Genomic DNA, 22054 nt, shown 5'->3' with positions numbered 1-22054 from the left:
CTAATGAAAATTAAAGTGAAGAACGAGGAAGACGTGAATGGGAGTGGGTCTGAGGTCAGGCGCTCTGGAAGTTGCCCTGGACAGGTGACAGGTGACCGGAGGAGCCAGTCTTGTTCTCAAGGAGGAATGTTCTGGGCTGAAAACAGCGGGGACGCTAATGCCTGGGGCAGGAACAAGCTCGGGGGCTGGAAGAACCCAGGAAAAGTCAGTGTGTCCGTGGGGCCGAGCAAGGGACAGGAGTGGGGGAGGGGGCGGCAGGCCAAGAGGACAGGGTCCAGCCTTCAGCCGCCCCGCTCTGGGGCCCTTGGACAGTTTCAAACTAGGGAGTGTTTATTTATTTATTTAGAAGATTTGATTTAGTCATTTGACAGCACACACAGGAGCCTGGGAAGAGGGAGAAGCAGGCTTCCTGCTGAGCAGGGAGCCCGAGGTGGGGCTCGATCCTAGGACCCTGGGATCATGACCTGAGCCGGAGGCAGACGCTTTAACCCACTGAGCCACCCAGGTGTCCCCAAACCAGGGAGTTTTAAATTATGTTCTGAATTCGTTTATTCTGGCATCATTTCTGACTGTCACTAAAGTGTCAAGAAAAGGATAAGAATTCCCAGACTCACCCAGATCGCCAAATTGTAAACTTTTACAAACCCCTGGAATCTATAAATATGACCTTATTTGGAAATACGGTCTTTGACTACCTAATCAACAGAAGAGGAGGTCGGGCGCCTGGGTGGCTCAGTGGGTTAAACCTCTGCCTTCGGCTCAGGTCATGATCCCAGGGCTCTGGGATCGAGCGCCACCTAGGGCTCTCTGCTCAGCAGGGAGCCTGCCTGCCTCTCTGCCTGCTTGTGATGTGTCTGTCAAATAAATAAAATCTTAAAAAAAAAAAAAAAGAGGAGGAGGTCGTACTGGAAGGGGGGAGCCTAAATCCAATATGACCAGCGTCCTTCTAAGAAGACAGAAGTTGGGAGCACTGAGGCACAGATGGAAGTCAAGCTGGCACAGGAGGAGGGACTTGGGCTGCACCCCACTGCCTCCCCACCCTAGCTGGGCGTGGCAGGAGGGACCCTCCCCTGAAGCCTAGGGGGGCAGGCCCTGCTGACCTTTCGGACTTCTAGCCTCCCAAAGCAGGAGACAAGAAATTTGCGTCGTTTTAAGCTATCTGCGTTTGTAGTGATTTGCTATGGCGCCCAAGTACCAAAAAAAGCTTTAAAATGTTGACAGAATTTCAGACTGTCAGAAAAGTGGCAGGAACAGTGAGAATTTCCAGATGCCCTTTACCCATTTTCCAAATGTTCAATTTTTTAAAGATCGTATTTTTGAGTCATCTCTGCAACTGTCGTGGGGCCCGAGCTCGTGACTCCGTGATGAACTGTCGTGTGCTGCACCAACCCAGCCGGCCGGGCGCCTCCAAAGGTCACATTCTCACTGCGTCTTCTCCACGCTGGGTCTCTGCGTGTCTCTGTAGTGAGAACGCAAGCGCGCAGTCTGTCCGTCCGCGAACCGGCTGGCTCTTCTGAATGGGTCACAGTAAGCCGCAGACCTGGTTTCCCTTTCCCTCTACTTCAGCGTCTATTTCTGAAAAACAGAATTGTTTTCCATGAGCACCAGCCAGTGTCAAAGTCAAGAAGTTAAGCTACAACTGCTTGAAAGAAATTTAGTCTTTAAAAGACACCCAAACCGGAGATGAAGTCACCAGTGGTACAGACCCGGGGTCAAACCAACGGTCCCTCTGCTGACAGTCCCCATGGCACCGGGCACCGTGAGCGAGTCCAGGACGTCTGAGCTCCTGTGGGTGCTCTTACGTGAAACCACAGGCGTTGGTGACGTGTACAGGACAGACGTCTTGTAGGAGGTCCCCGATGTGTCTGATGTCTTCTCGTGACTGGCGCGGGGATGGCCTCCTGGGGGAAGGCACGGGGAGGGGGACGGAGGACAGAGCGGCGTCTGCGTGGCCCCTCTCTGGCCACTGGGATTCTCCTCTGTGAAGGTGCGGGTCTTACGCTTCATAACTAGTAAGACTCTTTGGAGAGATGCTTCGGAAATACCCGGTGACCGTCTCAAGCTCGGCCTCCTCTGGGGGAAGCTTCCTTGGAGCATCTGCCTGAATTGGTTTCAGTGACAGTGGTGGCCAAGGGGGGTGTTCTAGGTCCTGGCCCCTTCTGCCTTTGTTACTTGGCATTCGGACACAGCAGGGGGGCCTCGCCCACTCCCACACCTACGCACTGATCGACACCCGTGTGCGCTCAGGTCCGTTATTTTTTTTAAAGATTTCATGTATTTATTTAACAGAGAGAGATGGCAGGAGCAGTGGGGTTGGGGGTGGGAAGGGGGGAAGGGCAGAGGGAGAGGGAGAAGCAGACTCCCTGCTGAGCAAGAAGCTGGATATGGGACTCGATCCCAGAACCCTGGGATCATGACCTGAGCCAGAAGCCACCCAGGCGCCCCAACGCTCCGTTTTCTGTCACACAAGGTATTTCAGGCCCATGTGGATGCCCGGCCCCCGTCCTGGGACAGGGACGTTTCTCCAATGGGCCTGAACTCCTGTATGGAGGTCCCAACCCCTACACCTAAGAATGTAACCGTGTTTGTAGGTCATTAGTTAATGAGGTGACAAAGCAAAAATGAGGCCATTCGGGTGACCAACCTTTGGCCATGGTCCTCTGACCTCTTCTCCACTTCCCCACCTGCCTCGCCCACCCCAGTCCGCCCCGGCTTGGGTCTGCCTCACCAGGTTTAGGGTTTTTTTTGGTTTTTTTTTTGTTTGTTTGTTTAGCATTTTATTTATTTATTTGACACAGAGTGAGAGAGATCACAAGTAGGCAGAGAGGCAGGCAGAGAGAAAGAGAGGGGGAAGCAGGCTCCCTGCTGAGCAGAGAGCCCGATGCGGGGCTCCATCCCAGGACCCTGAGATCATGACCTGAGCCGGAGGCAGAGGCTTAACCCTCTGAGCCACCCAGGTGCCCCCTGCTAAGTGAGTTTAGAGAGGAAGCCCCACATTCAATCGCCATCATACCTGATCTCGTGCCTCACGCCCCCTGACCCCCCACCGCATGGAGAAGCCCCTGGCCCCCCTCCCGGCCTTTAGCACGAATCTGCCCCGCCCTCGTGCCCCCTGCTCCCTGGTGGTCCGCCCCAGCTGTCCTCTTGTTGGGCTGAGCCCAAACTCTCTCCCTACGGTCACAGGCCCACTGCCAAGAGTCTTGACTAGCGTCTCCCATATAGGGACGCATGGCTGGCTCAGCGTGTCACTCTTGATCTCTGGGTCGCAAGTTCCAGGCCCACACTGGTGGTAGAGGTCACTTGAAGTCTTCCCTACCGTTTCATCCAGAGTCGGAATAAGATTCTTAACCGAGAGGGGACCCGGGCTTAAATGACACACGTTAAGTTCTCCTGTCTTGGAGGCTGGAGCTCCAAGAGGAGGCGGGGGCATGGCGAGGGCTCCTCCCCTGGCTCGCACACACGGTGGGGGGCGGGCGGGGACCCAGATCTCCTGTCTTTTCTTAGGCAGCACCGAGCCATCGCCCGGGCCTCACCCTCTGCCTGCCGCTCTGCCTACTTGTGGTCTTTCCCTCTCTGTCAAATGAATAAATAAAATCTTTTAAAAAAAGAGAGAAAGAACGCACACAAGCAGGGGGAGCCAGGGAGGGGAAGCAGGCTCCCCACCGTGCAGGGAGCCCAATGTGGGGCTCGATCCCAGGATCCTGAGATCATGACCTGAGCCGAAGGCAGACACCCAACTGACTGAGCCACCCAGGCGCCCCCCCATGGCTTTAATTCTTATGTTTAGGTTTCTGACCCATTTTGAATTAATTTTTTTTTTATGGTGTGAGGTAAGAGTCCAACCTCTTTCCTGTGAATGTAGATAAGCAGCAGTCCTACCACGTTTGTTGGAGAGACCGTTACTTCCCAGCTGACCAGGGGGTACGGCTCTTTCTGGACCCTCAGTTCTGTCCTGCTGGCTCCTGTGTCTGCCCTTATGCCAGGCCCACACCAGGTTCATTGCCGTGACTTGCAGTAGGTCTGGAGATCAGAAACTGCGAGTCGTCCTGCTTTGTTGAGAATTTCTCGGCTATTTGGGGCCTTTAAAATACCACATGAACCTCAGGGTCAGCTTCTCTTTTTCTGCAGAAAGGCCCTTCGGACGTGGTAGGGATTATGTGGGATCTGCAGACTACCACGGTGGGGGCAGGTACTGCCGTCTTAGCAAAGGGAAATACTCCAGTCCGTGCACACGGCCGGCTTTCCGTTTGTTTGGGTCTTCTTCAATTCCTTTCAGCAATGTTTTGTAATTTTCAGTGCACAAGTCCTGCACTTTCTTGATTAAAAGTACTCCCAACCATGGTAGGCCTTCGGCTGTGGGGAGTGAGTCTTCTGGTCCATGAACATGGGATGCCTCTCTTTTTAGGCCTCTCTTACTTCTTTCCGCGGTGTTTTGTCACAATCAGCGTGTGAGTTTTATAGTCTCAACTTTTTACACTACTTGTGAGCTCTACACCTTGTAAAAGGGGCCTCGTGGGTAAAAGGGCTTCCTAGGGATCCCTCTCCTGTCCTCCTGGGCACTCACCCGCGTTCCACCTTCTGTTACTGACCGTCTTGCTTCTATAACTAACGGTTACCGAGCACTCGCTACGTGCGTGCTGGGCACTCACTGTTCAGGAACTTTCCCTAAATTAGCAACGGATTCTTATCATCACAGCCCTCACACCACATCATCTTCACCAGACTGAGGAGAAAAATGAGAAAAACGGAGAGGTCCAGGGACTTGCCCAGCGTCTGCAGCCAGTGGCGAGCAGAGGAAGCAGAGCCGGGATTTGGACCCAGAATTCAGGCTCCTGGTCTCTGCTCCTTCACCCCCGAGGCAAGGGCAGTCTGCCCAGCCCTGGGATTTGTCAGCCTGAACCAGGTAAAGTTGTTGTTTGATCTTACTTGACCTACAAACAATAGCTATTTCATGTGATTCGACTTGTTTAAAAAAAAAAAGGCCTGGGATTTGCAGCAGGTGCCCGAGTCTATCTGCCCTCCCGGTGCGGATGGAGATGTTCGTGCCCATGTGCTCCCCCCAAGGAGGCTGCCATGAGTGGGCCAAGTTCGTGCCCCGCGTCTTCTGAGGAGAAGAACGCAGCCACCCCCGAGATGGGGTCCCACGTTGGGGCGAGAGCTCTTGTGCCTGCTCTAACAGGAAGCCCCAAGGGGTCCCCAAGGGCCACACTGCACACATCTAGGAGTCATCCGGCCTGTCAGGAGCCCCTGCCGGGACGGGCACAGGGCTGATGGATCCCGGGCCAGGGACCTCTCCTGAGGGCCGTGTGCACTTGGCCTGGTTCTGTTTTCGGGCCTGTCCTCCTGCTCCCAGAGCATGGGAAGGCAGCCACCTGGTGGGCAAGCTTCCATCACCTGAGATGTGGTGGAGCGGGAGGCCTTGAACGTGGAAGAGGGAAGGCGACCCAGCCACGGGCGTGGGAGGAGCGCTGTCCGACCACGGCCTTGACCTCACTCCATCTCCTGCACGGCTGCTGTGGGGACTCCCGGGTCTGGGCGCCATGGGAGACGGGCTGGGGGGAGGCAAGGCCCCGCTGCGGATGCTCTGTGGTCTTGCTTGTTCAACACCTTGTCGGGACGGAGCCTCGCTCTGTGGAGCCAGGAGCCCCGAGGGGCAGCGGCTGATGGACAGCAGCCGGAATGGGGGGTTGGGCCCCTTCCCCAGCCCACTCTGGGCCCCGCCAGCCTCTCCCCAGCAGGCTGGGAGGGACCCTGAGCGACACCGAGGGTACTGCATTTCCACGGGACGAGCGGTACTGCTCTGCTCCTTGCTGGCTGCGGGGAGACCTGGGGCTGCAGATCTCAAGGCAGGTATGTCCAAAACACACAGGGGCCGTGCAGAAGCCTCGCACAAGCAAGCCAGGTTATGCATAAACATTACGCTTCGGTAGAACTGAAACACCGGGAAAACGGCCACGTTTCACGAAGCTTACGGGGCCTCTGTCCCCTCCAGGAGGAGAGCTCGGTGGCAGGGAGGGCCCATCTGGGGCTGGCGGCCCCGCTCTTCCCTCAGCTCTTCCTACTTGTTTCCTGTGCTGAATGCATCAGGCAGCCCCTCAAACACCATCAGTGTGGGCTTTACCCCGCGGCCCCAGGGCCCCGCGTCTGCCAGGCGCCCTGCGGTGTCCCTTTGCAAGGGCTGCGGGGTGCCGTCTGCCAACGGTTTATTTTAGGGCTTCGTGTCGTATTCAGAACCGAGACTCCCTTGCTGGGGGTGTGTCTGTCCCGTTTTTGTGAGGCTTTGTTTGTTTTCATCCTCATTTCATAGAGCCTGGAAGCTGTTCTTTTTTTTTTTTTTTTTTTTAAGATTTTATTTATTTATTTGACAGACAGAGATCACAAGTAGGCAGAGCAGCAGGCAGAGAGAGAGGAGGGAAGCAGGCTCCCCGCTGAGCAGAGAGCCCGATGCGGGGCTCAATCCCAGGACCCTGGGATCATGTCCTGAGCCGAAGGCAGAGGCTTAACCCACTGAGCCACCCAGGCGCCCCTAGAAGCTGTTCATTCTTACCAGAAAAGTTGCACCGAATTGGGTCAATGGGGCATGAGACACCAGGTGTTTTGGAGGAAGAGGAGTCCCTCCCAGGTCCCGGCTGCACGAGGCAACACGAGGCCCCGAGAAGCAGCTACCTGGCTCCTGGCCTGGCGTGAAAACCCACGTGGGGCGGGTGCAAACCCTAGCGGACCGGGAGAGGCAGGCGGTGCGATGCTACAGCCCACTGGCCTTTCCTGCCGTTGCTGCGGTGCTCGCCAGCTGCATGGTCCGGCTGCTGCCCCAGGACAGCGTGGTCGCCAACCAAAGCGGTTTCCTCGAGCCTCGGAAGGCTGTGTGCATCGACCGGGATGGCGCCCGATCCTACCAGGTCCCTTCCTGCGGCTGTGCTTGGGCTGCTTCCGAATCCCTGTGACTGGCAAAGACCGGGACTGCACCCCATGACCCCGTCTGTTTCCCACTTTCCAGCCCTTGGAGTCTCCGCCACGCGGCCCTGCACGGACCGGGCTCTCCTCCCGAATTGCTCGTCTGAACGGAGCACTTCTCGGAGCAAGTCCCCTGGGTGCCGCCTCCGTGCGGGCACCAGCTCCTCGAGGGTCGAGCCCTCGCGCGTCTCGGCGCGCGACGCCAGCTGAAGGTTCCAAGGGCCAACGGGGCGTTCGTCCCCGTTCGCTCCCCTTGCTGGCACGCGCGTCCAGACGGGGCTGGCCAGGCCTGCGGCTGCCAACCCTGTCCAGGGAAATGTGGGACATGAGGCCCTGTGGCAGTCGCGCAGGGCAGGGCCTCTTCTCAGACTGTGGGGCCAAGTCTGCAGGGCAGGGGCGCGAACGTAAAGCAGCTGAGGCCTCCCCGCAGCCTCCATGTTAAGTGTCTGCCTTCGGCTCCAGTCATGATCCCGGGGTCCTGGGACCCCTGCGGCGGGGAGCCTGCTTCTCCCTCTGCCCACCCCTGGCTCGTGCTCTCGACAAATTAAAAACCAAAATGTTTCCTTCTATAAAGATGGACATTCATGAAAAAACAAAAAAACAAAAAAACCCCAATCCTGGTGGAGTGAGCAAAATTTGCCCCCCACCCCACCTCCCATGCACCGTCACTAGGGCCACACAGAGCGCAGCTGACCGCAGGCTCCCTGAGCAGGCTGGCAGCCCCCAAGGCCGAGCAGCAGGTGGGGACGGGCAGGGTCCCCGGGGCCGGGGTGGGCCAGGCCTGCACGTGGGCACCCAGGGTGGTCCCTAGAACCATGCCGTGGTGCGCCACGGACGTGACCTCCTCTGAGGAAGCGCCCCTGGCTGCGACGTGCAAGGGCCCAGACCCAAAGACAGCAGTCAAGGTCACACCGTGGTGCACGCACCGCCGTTCTCACGGCGAAGATGGTTCCGGGATGGCGACGTGGCTGCAGCCCGCCCCTGTGCAGGGCCGGGGCCGGGGCTCTGATGCCGCTCCGGGCACCGCCGGGTTTCAGGCAGCGCCCCCGCTTCCTGGCTGCACGGAGGCCCGGCAAGCAGATGAGGAGAGGCCCGGGTGAGAGAAGTGGGCCACGGCGTCCGGCCGGACAGCCCTCCTGTGAGCGTGCGGGGCCCCCACCCCCACGCTGGGCTCCCTGCGAGCCTCGGAGGAGAAAGGCCGGACTGCTGGTTACCATGGAGGTGGTAACGGGCAACAGGCCTGACCATGCCCCAGGGGAACTGTCCCTTAATGGTGGCGGAGGTCTTCCACGCTTGGAACCACGGCGCCCTGCACAGTAGGTCAGGATGGGGACCAGGCTCCGGTGGCAGCGCTGACCATGTGCGAGGCTGCCGGGAGAGGAGAGGCAGAGACTTTCCGCGAGCAGTAAGTGACACCGAGGCACTGTATCACTACAAATTTTATTCAGAAACCCATCTTTGTTTGTTTTTGTTGTTTTTTAAAAAAAATCCCCGTTACGAACTGGTCTGGTCAATCAACTACGGCACTGTCCGGCAGACAGACGGTACAAACGGCTCAGAATCGCCCAGATCTCTCGCGGTCTCTCGACCGCCTCCTGTCACGCTCCCGTCCGCCGCCGCCGCCGCCGCCACCACCGCCACCGCCGCGACCACGGTCTCTAGACCGAGAGCGACGCTCCCGAGACCGGGACCTCGATCTATGCCTGCAACCAAGGAAAAGAAACGGGACTGTGGCATCCATAGCAAAGCCCACGCGGAACCCCACAGCGATGAAGGCTTCTGGATGCGTCTCCCGCCGAGGGGACGCGTGAACAAGGGGAAACCGCGCAGCCACGGCCCGTGTCGGGGAAAAAGAGGGGCCCAGCAGGATCGGGGGTCAGGTCACCTCCCACGGCCCGCGCTTCCGGGGCGCCGGCGCCAAAGCTTGGGGACTGAACTGCCACCGTGCCCGAGACACACACACGCACACATGCGCGCACACACACTCCCCCGCCGGGGCGGGTTCTGGGGCGTGGAGGGCAGGGCTCCCCTCCTGTGCTTTGCTGACAACGGGACAATCACCGGCAGCGCGTGCGTCTCCCGGTGCGCGTGTGAGCAGAGAGCGGCGAGAACCCCAGGGCCAGAGCGCGAGCTGCACAGGACGAGGGACCCTCCCCGGACACCCCGGCTCAGACACACCGACTGCCCGCTTGTGCCCGCGTCCCCCCAAAGCAAACCGACACAAACCAGGAGCCCCCAAAGGAGCGCCCGGTTCTGCCGAGGGACTGAAGCCCGCTCCCGTCACGCAGGCACCAAGGGCTCGCGGGACCACGTGTGCGTGCGCTGCTCTCCGCAGAGCATGTCCTGCTGTCCCCAGGGGGACTCGCACGCTGGGCGCGGGGACAGGGGTGGCAGGCCACAGCAGGTACTCACTTCTTGCGCCGGCGCCCGTACAGCTCCCGCCGCAGCTCTCTGGAAATGGGCTTCAGGTGCATGAAGTTGCAGAAGCCGCCGCGCGTGCACTCCCTGCGGGGAAGCAGAGCCCACATGCCGCGCGCCGCTCCCCGCACCCCCCGGACCCCGCCCCGCGGGCCGCGCCCCGCCACCTACCCCATCTCGTACTGGCGGCAGCACGCCTCTCGGAAGTCGGTCACCGGGGAGAGCTCCGCGTGGATCGGCTGTCCGTTAAACCAGCGGTTGTTCAGGTCGATCACGGCCTTTTCCGCGTCCTCCTCACGGCGAAACTGCGGAGACGAGGCAGAGCTGCCTGCGGCCGCGCCTTCCCAGCCGCCCCCCAGCCCCGGCACGAACGCGCACCGCGTGCCCACAGGGGTAAAGTGAGGCGGAAGGAGGCCGGAGCAGGTTACAAGCAGCGCACCCTCCACTTGCCATCCCATCGCCTAACTCTGCGGCGGCGCCAGGTCACGCCCGCTGCCCACGGCCTTGGCTTCCCGCTTCGGTGCGTTAAAAGAGCAAATGCAAGGACGTGCGCAGGCCGCGGGTTTTAAAAAACGGGGAAAAGAAACCACACACATTCCCCAGCTTCTCCTGCGTCTACACAGCCCGTCAGGAACGGCCACGGAGACCCGGACGGAAGAGCCCCCGGCGACCGCGGAGGCCCGTGCGCCCCTCCCGTGCCCACAGGCGGCCGCCACACCTGCGCTCCACCAGCTAACCCCCGAGCGCCTTGGAATCGACCAGCAGGGAGCGGCCCCGACTTCCAAGTGCACAGCTGAAACCCAAGGGCAAGTGGTCTTCACCCCCCAGTCTGCACGGGTCAGGAGCCAGAAGTCCCCGGACGCGCCACACTGTTCTCACCTTGACGTACACGTTCCCGACCAGGTGGTCTCCCAGGTTGTCGCAGACGTTCATCTCCTCCACTTCCCCGTACTTCTCCTCCATCTCTGTGAAAACCTCCTGCGGGGGGACAGGGCTTTAAGGCTCGCGGTACACTCAAGATGAAGGGGGAACCGAACGTCACGTAACAAGGAAACGTAAGCCCCCCGGGACACGGGGCGAGCGGGCCGGTCACTTTCAAACGGTGCGTCTCACCTCGAAAAACTCGTCGTAGTGCTCCTGCATCTCCACGTCGCTCACGGCGCCTGCGAACACAGAAACCTTGCTGGTTAGACGGGAGCCCGCCCGCCGCCACGCTGCGTTTAACTCAGCCTGCTAGTCACACACATTCGATTATCTAGAGAGGAAACACAACGGAGCTGCGTTCTACCGAGATCTGGCGGTCCCGCGTGACACCCGGAACCTGCGCGTGCGGGGAGCTTTTTAGACGCCCCTCCTGACAGTCTCACTGCTGGCCGTTCAATCACAGCAAGTTTTAATCCGCATCCAAGGGCCATGTTTTCACAAAGTGTAAGGGTCAAGTTTACCCTCGAGAACTTATTTTTTTAAATGACAATTCTCCTTTTTACAATTTAAGATAGAGGCCAAGGAATCACATGGATGTTTTTTCCCCTTTCTTAGGCTAAAATCAAAGGTGCAATCAGGGTAAGTGATTAAGAGCTGATGTTCCTGACTGATTTCTTTTACAGATGAACAGCCACACGATGCTATTATAAAATTCTTTCTGATGCGATTAAAACCCAAATGACCATAAATAAAGACTCAGTAGGACAATGACCAAGTTCAGTTACGGTACTTTAAATGCCTCTGCATAAAGGGAAAGTTACAGTGCTTTGTCGAAGGAAGCATTATCTCATACTCCAGAACTATTTCCATCAAGTTTATTCTCCGTAATGCGCATGCACTAAGTGAAATCCTTTCTGCTGTGTGGACACTTTTCCAAATCTACATTCTGTCCTTGTTATCATTCTCTCTACCGAGTGTTACCGTTCAAATTCTAGAATTCTCTTGACCTAAATGTGAGAAATCACAAAGCTGGCAGGTCGATAAACCAGTGTTCCACACAGCCAGCTCCGGGAGCCTACGAAGGCTGAGTGGCTTTGAGACTGGGCCAGCTCAATGTTCAACTGTCCCCTTCCGTGACCACACCCCTGGCCTCACCTGGCGCATGCCGCTGAGGGAGCAGAGCTGCGGCGCTCGCACCTAGCCACTGAGCCGCCCTGGAGCGGTCTCCTAGCTCTCTGGAAAAACCTTCTCTTCAAGGACAAGAGCTTTTAACTTTTGGATTCTGAGAAGGGTCTAGAATTACTTTCTAATGCATGGGAGGGGGGATTCCTGCATTGTAGTTATTTTTGACTTTCCAGGAATCCAGCTTCCTTTAGAATGAAAACCTCTCGGTTGCGCTAGGCAACAACTCCTCCTCCTGACGGCCCGGTCCCATGGACATGCTATCGTCAACAGAACCTCCTTCCCTGTAGCCATCTAGCCCTCAGCAAACGGAACAGCTGGTCGGGAGAAGAGGCACATTTTAGTGTTTACATTTCCTGCTCACACCAGAACAAAATGAGGAGAAAAGGCATTTACACGCTCACAGTGCTAGCTGTGTTGAGAATCAGGCTCTGGTGGTGGTTTGGACACTGCTGTACTCGTGATTACTTCTATTCTCTCGCTGGAGAACGGTATTCCTGCATCTCAGTAACTTCTGGAAAGTTCCATCTGAAAATGCTCCACAGTGGGCCTATTTTATCCTCTATACTCAGCTTAAAGATTTTCAGTCAAGTGATGCGGGCAGGACAGAGGTGAGCGATTAAGAACCCGGTCCACTGCAAAGCCACCTGTGTGACTCAGCAGATGCTACAGACCGGCACCGGAAAACCCTGTTTCTCGCAGACACATCCTTAAACGGGGGTTCGTACTTCATAGATGGAAGGGTGTGTCAAAAGGTGTAAATTCGGGGACTGGATGAACCTGGCCAGTTGAAAATTTACTCAAAAGGTCTGCCACAGGTTCATCAGCTTAAGTGGATTTTCTTCCTAAACTGAAGAGTCAGAATTTCATTTCATCTGTGGAATTGGGACCCCGCAATCGGAGTATTTGGTACTAAACTTTACTCTGTAGCACACGCACAACAAGAGCACTGTGGACCGCAGGGAGAGACACGAGGAAAACTAATCCAACACTGTTTTGTCAATGAAGCATCCGTAGTCCCCAGGTAAACCATCAGGGCAAAGAATGATTAACTGTTGTTACTCAATCATCAACCTCTCATTGGTTTTATCCCAGGGCAGGGCGGTTACGAAAATTATTTAATAAGTTCATATATAAGCATTTCCCTTCAACTACTGATCTTGTTTCTTTAAAAAACAAAACGAAATAAACAAAGCAAAACCAAGTATTTTAAAACAAGGGCTACCAAGTAAATCCTGTTACCATCAAACTTGGGGACACAAATGATCCGCTACCCGGTCAGAATCGGTCAGGATCAGCGTGGAGAGAGACAGTGTCTGGGCAGGAAAACCTTACCAGCCCCTCCCCCACAGACCCGTGCACTCACAGGTGTACCACTGGGAGGTCCCCCCGATCTGGGGCCGGCCCGAGCGGGCAGTGCTGCTGGGACCACTACACTGAGCCGTGTAGATCGCCCTATAAGCTGAGGGGCTGCGGGCCAAGGGTGCGTTGGACTCAGGTCTGTGGCTATCCAGGGCCTCTGTGGACAGCACCTCGCATGAATTTTTGCAGCTTCAGAACAAACTGGCGAGCGAGAAGCTGCCTGGTTCGGACCCCGTGATCTTAACAGGAGTCCGGGGACTCACTTCTGCTTATCCAGACAAGCAGACTGATTCCACGGCTCAAGAGCCATAAAATTTAAAATTTCAACTTTCTGAAATCTCCAGTGATACGAACACAGATCCTGTTCTCAAAGAACTACCCCTTGGGAAACACAACGTTCATAACTTAAATTTACTGCTTCCCAAAGCAGGAAGAAGGGGGCCGTGTCTACTAAGTGCCCCGTGCAGCCCTGCTTCTGGGGTCCATGTGCCTCCTCTCGCCCACACGGGGGGAAGCGAACCCCTGTGGCTACAGACGGCCGCCCAAAGGGCTCTGATTACAGACTGAGCTGGCCCAGGGCTGGCGTGGAGGAAAACTCAGGGGGGTCCGTGCCACTCGGAGGACCCTCATCTGGGAAACGCTCTTGGAACGATGCTCTCGCACTTAAAGCGTGAGCGCTAGAATGGACTTTTAAGGACAAGTCTAATGAGAAATAAAACCTCAAAAATAATTCCCAAAGCTCTTGTTTCTTAACCGGAAACTTAAATGCTGTTGCTCTTTAGAGGGGAAGAACGTAACTGCCCACTTAATTCCAGGCACAGTCTCCCCGAGGGTGACGGTCCAGGACAAGAGCGGCAGCTCTGAGCTGTGGGACAGGGAGGGCATCCCTTCCTGTCCCTTCTCATCGCTTAAGTAAGTGGGCAGGAGCTGCGATCTCAGAGGCTTCCGAGGGGTCAGTGGACAAAAGCTCTCGGCACGTCTAGCGGAAGGCCGTCCTTGACACTACAGCGGCAGACCAGGCGGAGCGGACACTGAGCTCTGACGCGCAAGCCCAGGGAACCAGGGAAGGAACTTGGATGAACTTACAGCGCAAACCGTCAGCAGACTGGGAAGAGTTTTGAGGGTTACGGTAAATGTTCAAGAGGGCAATGGTCTGAAATACAAAACGCAACAACTTTATATTACGGAAAATTAAATTGAAACACTTCACCGGTTTCCTGTGGCGATCACTTCAGTCAAGACTCAGTGCTGAAAAAAGAGCAAGTTATTTTCTCTCGAAGCAGAGATGTTCTCTCTTAGCGGGTGGCTGTCTCGGAGCGCCCTAACCCTGCACTGTCACGGAGATGCCATGATATGCGGATATTGTATTTCTGTCCATGGGATGCAAGGACTCCCCGCTGCCCAGTTCCCCAGGTAAGGGTACAAGCACCTTGGCAGACTACTACCAAGACGGTCCTCCGTGTTACAGAAAACTTCAGGAGCCGAGGAGTGCCCGCACCAGCTGACGACAAGAACCACGGGAGCCGAGAAATACAATAATTACATATCATGAGATCTCCACGTCCTAGAGAAAAAATTGTAATGGTGAAATAAAACCCACACTTATTGGGCAACTTACCTTAGTGATTCCTAAATATTCCTAATAGTTGTGGCTTTACAGAAAGAACCTCATATTAAGGTCAAGCGTCCAGGCACCGGAAAGACCAGTGATGCTGGCGGCTGTCAAGTGTCGCAGGGACAGACCCCTTCCCTCTCGTTAACAAACGTCAACCCAGGGAAGAGGCCTCCCAGCGCCCTTGCCGACGGCAGCCCCCTGGACGTGGCCAAGTACCAGGTTCTTGCTGTAGGTACCAAGGCCTTCCAGCACCTTGTCCTGTTTGCAACAGCTCTGCGTCAGCAGCTCAGAAGCCAACATTATTTGTCTCAATTAAGAGTGGGCTCTTTAACACCATTGTTTTAAAAAAATTTCTCCAACTGTGGGACTTACAGTGTGAGCCGTCAGCCGTCTGTGCACTGTTTTGGGGATTACGATAGATGTTTTGAATCAAGATGGTCTGCGGGGAAAAAAAAATAAAAAGGGGAATTCTACTGGCTGCTGTGCATGTATTAGACAATTGCAAAGAGACAACTTGTTTGCAAATGGCTCAACGCTCGCTTGTTTCCCACAAGTCAGACGCTCGTCCTCTGAGAGCACACCCAAACCATCATATTATGAAAACAGAGTGTGGGCAATGACTTAGGTCAAGTCAGCCAGCAACCAAGAAGAAACTGTAGCCATTATTCTCGGTAGTCCCACGTTATTCAGGTGTTTTAGTGCAAAATAAATAATAACACACTGACATTTTCTTATACTTCAAGCTACGATGTCGAAAAATTCACGTGATAATCATATTCCCCACACAAAATTGTATTTTTTAAAACCAAATGCGTCAGTCAACTGTATGCAGTCCATCAAGCTGTCTGGTCTCCCAGGAAACAGGCGCACCAAATGGGTGTCCTGACTGTCACGGACACCTAGACACACTCCTGTTTGCTTGGTGGGACCTCTGTTTACATAATACAACAGCTTAAACATCTGTTCTTTTCCGATCCTTCTTTTAAGGGAAAAAAATCCTTTTAGCCCTTGTGCTTTAAACTGGATCAGGCAGACTTGAAACCTTACATTGTACCGTTCTTCTTAAAACCAAGTCTGAAAAAACAAACCACGTTTAAGTTAGTAGGCTAATACAGTACATGAATCTTAACGTCCACATCACTGCAAGAAGCTTAAAAAGAAACCCACACTGAGTTTTACAGGCTGAACGAATGAGCTGCGTGATTTAGGGAAACAAAGGTTCAGTCTCAACACAGGTCCAAAGCAGTTCAGTGGTTTTACAGAAGCAGCCATTCCGTTTCTAGCTACGTGTAAAGGAAGCCGTTGTGTGGGCACTCCCCAAAGGTCTGCTGTGAGGAAACCCCCAGGGGAGGAACATCTAACAGCCAGACCTCACACACGCACGCACGCACGCACGCAGACCCTTCTCGCTGGGCATGGCCTCGTCCCCTAGCCATCAAACACTGCCCCAGGGCAACTTCTCTCTGCCTCCGGTATTTCCCAAAGCTGATCTGACTCAGTTTTCAACAGGAACCGCCAGCGTGTATGTGACCACGCTGGGAGAGAGCTGCATGGAGCCAATTATTCAACAAAAAATTTGTTTAGGTCTCACTCACATCACCTGGCAGTGGCCGTTTAGGAAAAGGATCGTCGCTCAAAGGGGGCCACGACGTTCCATTACAATCAGGGGAGGTCAGGATTGCCTGCAACCAGTGGACCAGCCAAGCCAGTCGGAGCGAGATGCTCAGGCAAACACATTACAGCCGACCCCACCCAACACTGATGGACTCGCTCTCTTTCTGACCCACTGTACTAAAATTCACTTCCCACCAACATTCTGAGGTCATGAGGGATTGAGAGAGAACACAGGCCATGTCTCTGGAAAGCTGGAAGAAAACTTTCCTGCCCAACACCTGCCACATCTGTAAGCAACCCCCCAAAGTCAAAAAACTCAGTGGACACTCAAGACATTTGGTTACTGCCCAACCTAGGACCCCCGGCTTAGTTGGGGCGATTTAGTCCAAAAAATCGAAGGACTTAAAAGAAACTGCCATAAACAAAATTTAAAGCAAGATCTCCGATATTCTGAAATTCAAAGAGACATATCTGTAAGTCATGAAAGATTCTTGTTATATCAATCGTGCCGTTATCAGCAGACTAATGCGGGAAAGGAAGCCATCTCCCCCCTTTCTAAAAACCCATTACATTGTGTGGTTTTCTATGGACTTAAATTAGAATATACAAATGTCTCGTTCTTAGAGCAATTGGCTGATTTTCCTAAATCCTTATAGGAAAACCCCAGTATCTATTCTGTTAGAGGTTTAAAACAGGTGAGCAGGACAACGTGAGCTCAAAGGCGAGTCTGGCAGCTCCGAGGGGCGCTACACACAATCGTGACAGGATGGCTCAGAGGAAGCTCACTCAGACCTCGCCGTAGTCTTGGAAGGAGCTCAGAGTCCTCAGTCTGGAAACTGCAGTTTTCAAACTCCAAATGCTCAGATAAACATGGGCAGACGCTTTCTGTCCCTGCTACAGGTGCTCTCTCCCTCTAACTCATCAGTGATCACTTGTAGGGAGCAAACCCTTGCCTGTTCTTCAATTACCAAACAAAACCTACCCCAAATCACACTTTCTGACTCACCTGAACTCACAGCGGCCCTAAGCTCAGGCTAACAGGGAACCCCCTCAACTGATCGAACAGAGTGGCTGCAACTAACTGAAGGTAAATGCCATCTTCTGACGTTCAGTTTCATTTTTAAGGTTTCTCTGACACGATGTCCTCGCTATCCCCTTGCCTGGGTGTCTGAATGCAGAGGCGCTCCCAGGACACCGGAGGAGCCCTGAGCACGGAGCAAGCTGGCTCTGCTCAGAACGGCCCCAGCATCTCCCACAACTGGCTCTGCCTCCGCCACCGGCCTGGAGATAGCAAAGCGCAGACAGCCCGCAGGGCCTCTACCGGCGCCTGGAACACAAGCTGGCTCTGTGCTGCTGCGGCCGCCCCACCGGACCCATGTCTGCGAGAGGGACAGGAGGGGCAGAAGGGGGGGCTGGGCGGCAGGGACCAGTCACAGCCAACACGCAAACATTAATCATTCCTCTGTAAAAGAGGAGGGACCTGTCTCGCAGACCTCCCCCAGGGGTGGTTCAGCCGCCTCGTTCTCATTGAAACAGAAGGACAAACTCATGAACACAAATGGAGAATAAAACTGAGAGAGAGAAAAACGCCCAACGTGCTACACGGACATTATTAACCGCGTCTGTAAAGTACGTGAGGTTTTGATAATTTACACGAGAACAGAAAAAAGAAAGGAAAAACAAACCTGGCTAAAGGTCGGTTTATTGTGCAAGCGAGAGCATCTGTCTCCATGACGACATGCTCCGATTTTGAAATAAAATGAACAGTTGACTCTGTAAGGGAAAAGAAGAGCTGATTATTCGGCTGGGCGGACATCAGACCCGTGTAAACACGCCAACACCACGGCACGTGCTGCTGAACTCCCTTGGTGCCACGAACACCCGGGCACAGGGCATTCTGGGGCAGCAGTTCCGGAAACCGTCACTTGAACGTGCCTGACAAACACGCTACTTCCAACGAAGAGGTTCTAACTCCAGCCCAGGCCCCCTCATCCGTATCGACTCCCAGCGACTCATTCTGCTGCATACTGTTCTTTCTTAAATGAAATATCCTGTTTAAAACGAAATTTAATTGAAAAACATATCCGTTCTCTAGTGTTCTACGATGAAATTCTCTCTCACGGGCACAAACACAGCACAGTGAGGGTTAAGATCCTGACTCCCCCACTAGCTACCTGGCCTTGGGCAAGTCACCCTACCTCTCCTGGTCCCAGGAGCCATCTGTGAAACGAGGAAAATGCCAAGCTGGCTTTGTTCCAAGAATCAGAGACGGCACACGCGCCTCACACAAACGACTCGCTAAATGCAATCATTATCTAACAAAGTCCATGCTCTCTCGTTCATGACGCCAGACCAACAGGAAATTTCCAAACACAGGTCTGAAGCAAGCCAGTCTCCTGGTTTCAATACACTGAAGACAGGCTATTGGGGAACTCCTCAGCCTGTTCTTACATAAGGCCACCTTCTGTCCATGTCGCAAAGCCCTCTCTTACTGCTGTTCAAACACTTGGATGATCCAGACGAAATCAAACCTAGCAATCCAGCCATCGCGACAGCAGCGTCCGCTGGCTCAGACCCGTGATGAACTATGAAGTCTTACTGGATGGGCCCCAGAGTTAGACTCGCAGAGGTGGGACAGTTACCCCGTAGATTCAATTTTTTAGCAAGTGCCCTATGTTCAGACAGTCGGTCCAGAGTTAGAATCAAAGGGCTTCAACAAAATTTGATGGTTCACAAGTATCAATTAGCCACTGATTTATTACTAGGTAGCAATAAACACGGGAAAGTCAGGATTATCAGGCAAGGAAAACGATTACCGTACAGATTTGCAAACTCATCATACCAAGTCTCTCTTTACGTAACTTAAGTAGAATATACAACTTATATCTTTAGAAAGTCCCCTGAACACGAAGAGCTTATTTTAAGAATCCCTCGAAGGGGCGACAGCCCCGCCTGAACAATACCCAGCCACTCTGTATTATTAAAACCATCTTTGTTCCTGTACTTACAGAGATGGCTTTCATTTCATAATGCTTAATTAGAGCTTCAGGTATTAGTCAGAACTTTCCTAGTAATAAACTTTTAGTGACCCACTTAGTAAACTACTGAAATGAAAGAAGAGACAGAAAATAAAAAGTCTGATCCACCATCACGGAGATGTTAGAGAATGTCCGTAACTTCGAATGAAGGACTAGCTAAATCCTTTTAATTGGCACACACCTAAATTTTACTTCTGGCTTGGGGAAAAAGAAAGAAGTTGGCCGGAATCATCACCTTCATTTTTTAGGAGTTGATACTGTCTCCTGCAATTTAAAACCCCTCAAGCTGCCCTGAAATGAGACTATGAGTAACTTAGATTAAATAATCTTGTTTCCAAATTAAAGCCATGCCTCTCATGATAGAGCTCTACCAAGCCGAACCGTGGTTTCTTACAGCAGGAATATAAAAAAGGTTCTGGAATAAACCTCTACACTGCAAATGCTGGCAGCACAGTGAAGGCACCTCCAGGAGCAGCTTTTTTACAAGAATAAGGAAAAAACTTCATGGAATAGAAGTCACGGCACTATTACCAGCTCAAGAATGAAATTAACGCTGCATCTCTGTAGCTGGGAGAAGGCTCTTTTCCCAGCAGAGCGGCCCATTCATTTAGGATGAAGTTTACAGGTTAAGTTCCCCGGTGCCCCTAGCGACCGCCTTCCCTAGCACTTAACAAGCTTCTGTATGTTTTACTTTGATCATCCTTTATGCGACAAGCACCCCCTCCCTTCTAGTTCCTTGAGATCACCTTCCGATTTTGTTCCTCTTTAAGTCAGCAGAGACAGACTTACGGTTGACAACAATGTTTCTGAAGTGACTAGGACTGACGACTGTGTCTTGTGGTTTTGCTACTAAAAAACATAAACCCTCTTCCCAACAACAGAGAAGGTTACAAGTTAGCCTGCATCCTGGAAAACAGAAACAATGTAAAGTGTCTGATGGGTGCACAGTCCCGGAGCTGCGGGCGCCCCACTCCTGATCTCAGGGTTGGCGAGTTCGAGCCCCAAGCTGGATGCACAGATTACTTAAAAATAAAATCTTTAAGAAATAATAATTAAAAACCCCACCGTGTTGGAAAAAGTGGTATTGAAACCTTATCTGTGCCAAACCCCGGGACTCATCATTAGGAGTTCACATTAACGTAAGCCTTGACCGGCCCGGAAGAGCCCAACGTGGTAACTACGGACCCAAAAATAAATTACACCAGAGCTCAGTTTCTCGGTTTTCCAAGCAGGAATTATGCTCCTAAACAAGACATTCCCCGTGGCCTAAACTTCCGTCACGGAACTAAAACGTCCCAAAGCGACAGTCAAATCAGAACTGCATTTTCTGCTCATAATCTAACAGCCGGGCAGGGAGGACGTGTGGCCGCAGAGGGGAGCTGGGGTCGGCCCAGGTGTTCCGCCGCGCTGGATCGCGTCTCCGAGCCCGTGAAACCGGGCTCCGTCTCGAACCGGCACCAAGTTCGTCGCACTTGTTCGCGTCCAAAGTCCTCACGGCCCGGCCCGGCGGGGGGCTTCCACCGCCGGAGGCTCGCCGAGCCGCCCCGCGCCCCCAGTCACCGGGCGACGAACACGGCGGGCCCGAGGCCGCGCGCCCGACCGACGCCCGCGGCGGCAGCAGGCGGGGGCCGCGCTGACAACTTCGGCCCAAACTCGAGACGGTTCGGAGCCGGGGGCGGGGGCCCCGGTCGCCGGCACAGGGGGCGGCCCCCGGGCCGCGGAGCAGCCCCCAGCCGGAGAGGCCGCACCGCCCGAGCGGAAGCCCGCCCAGGCGCCCACGAGGCGGCGGCGCGCGGCTCCCGAAGCCGGAAGGGCCGCTGCGCCCCTCCCCCCGCCCTCCCGCCCGCCCGGGCCTCCCGCGGCCGCCCGACCCCGCCGCCGCGCCCGCGCGCGTCCCGCCCGCCTCCCCGGCCCGGAGCCCCGGCCGGCGGCTCTCACTCACTTGTCTTTCTCGGTGCCGAAAATGGAGGCCAAGTACTCCGCCATTTCCCACCCGCCGCCGCCGCCACTGCTGCCGACGCCGCCGACCCTGCCCGACGCCCGCGGGAGACGTCACCCGGACGCGACGACGCTCGCCCCGCCCCGACGGCGTGGCGGCGCTGGCCAATCGGACGAGGCGTTGCCTGCGCGCGGGCGGGGCTTGCCGCGCGCGGGAGGCACCGCCCCCTCGGCCGGGAGCCCGCGCACCGCCCCGCCGGCGCCCCCTGCCGGCGCCCGCGCTCTCCGCCGCCGCTACCGCCCTCCGCGGCCCGGACCCCGCGCCCCTCGCGCCTCCCGGGCCCCCGGAAGCCGAGCGCGCAGAGGCGGTCGCGGAGAAGCAGCCGGGGCCCCGGGCCCGCTTGTCCGCGTGGGCGGTTCCGCCGAGCCCCTCCCCTCGCCGGAGACCCCGCCCCCCCGCCGCCCCGGCCTCCAGGACGCCGCGCGGGCTCGGGCTGGGGGTCCCTCCGGTGCGCCGGGCGCCGGCTCCGGGCGGGGGCGGGGCGGCGGGGGGGCGGCGCCGGCTCGCGCGGGGCCATGGGGGCCGTGGCGGAGGCAGCCGGGAGCTCGGGGAAGGCCGCCCGGGGCCCGACGTGCCGCGCTTTCCCGCTCCGGGGCCGCGGTGTGGGGGCCGCGGCGGCCGGCGGGCTACGGGGAGGGCCGTGGCCTGTGCCCCCGCCGGGCGGCCTCGGGGCCTCGGAGTCCCACGGACGCAGCAGCCCCGGGCGCGTCTGCGGCGAGGACCGCCCGAGCGAGTCGTCCCGGCCGCGGTGTTCGACGTCTGGGGCTGCGCTGGGCACGTGCGGCTCCGAGCGTGTCGACCTCGGGCGCGGGGGGCGGACGCTTCACCGCAGGCGCAGCCGCGAGGAGCCCCGGGCCGGTTCGCAGCCCGTTCGCGGGCCGGTTCGCGGGCCGGTTCGCAGGCCCGGTTCGCAGGCCCGTTCGCAGCCCGGTTCGCAGGCCCGTTCGC

The 22054-nt window shown here is 55.7% G+C and overlaps 1 protein-coding gene across 5 annotated transcripts; it reads right to left on the bottom strand.

The window, feature by feature from the left end:
• Positions 1-8375: 8375 nt before the first annotated feature.
• On the bottom strand, positions 8376-21182 carry U2AF1 (U2 small nuclear RNA auxiliary factor 1). 5 transcript variants are annotated; one of them, XM_032865261.1, is made up of 9 exons: positions 19897-19919; positions 17755-17842; positions 14828-14894; positions 13927-13993; positions 10486-10535; positions 10252-10350; positions 9544-9677; positions 9367-9459; positions 8376-8657 (listed from the first exon to the last, which is right to left on the bottom strand). In XM_032865261.1, exons 5-9 carry the CDS (start codon positions 10513-10515, stop codon positions 8510-8512), a joined length of 504 nt encoding a protein of 167 aa, XP_032721152.1. In that variant the 5' UTR covers positions 10516-10535; positions 13927-13993; positions 14828-14894; positions 17755-17842; positions 19897-19919; the 3' UTR covers positions 8376-8509. The 5 variants fall into 5 exon arrangements, with proteins under 5 accessions (XP_032721152.1, XP_032721150.1, XP_032721149.1 ...); XM_032865259.1 differs by lacking the exons at positions 13927-13993; positions 19897-19919 and adding an exon at positions 21050-21182; XM_032865258.1 differs by lacking the exons at positions 14828-14894; positions 19897-19919 and adding an exon at positions 21050-21182.
• Between the last annotated feature and the right edge of the window lie 872 nt (positions 21183-22054).

This window comes from Lontra canadensis, unplaced genomic scaffold (assembly GCF_010015895.1).
Source record: "Lontra canadensis isolate GAN:19392208 unplaced genomic scaffold, GSC_riverotter_1.0 scaffold29, whole genome shotgun sequence".
Lineage (NCBI taxonomy): Eukaryota > Metazoa > Chordata > Mammalia > Carnivora > Mustelidae > Lontra > Lontra canadensis.
This window is presented reverse-complemented; position numbering and strand designations above follow the sequence as displayed.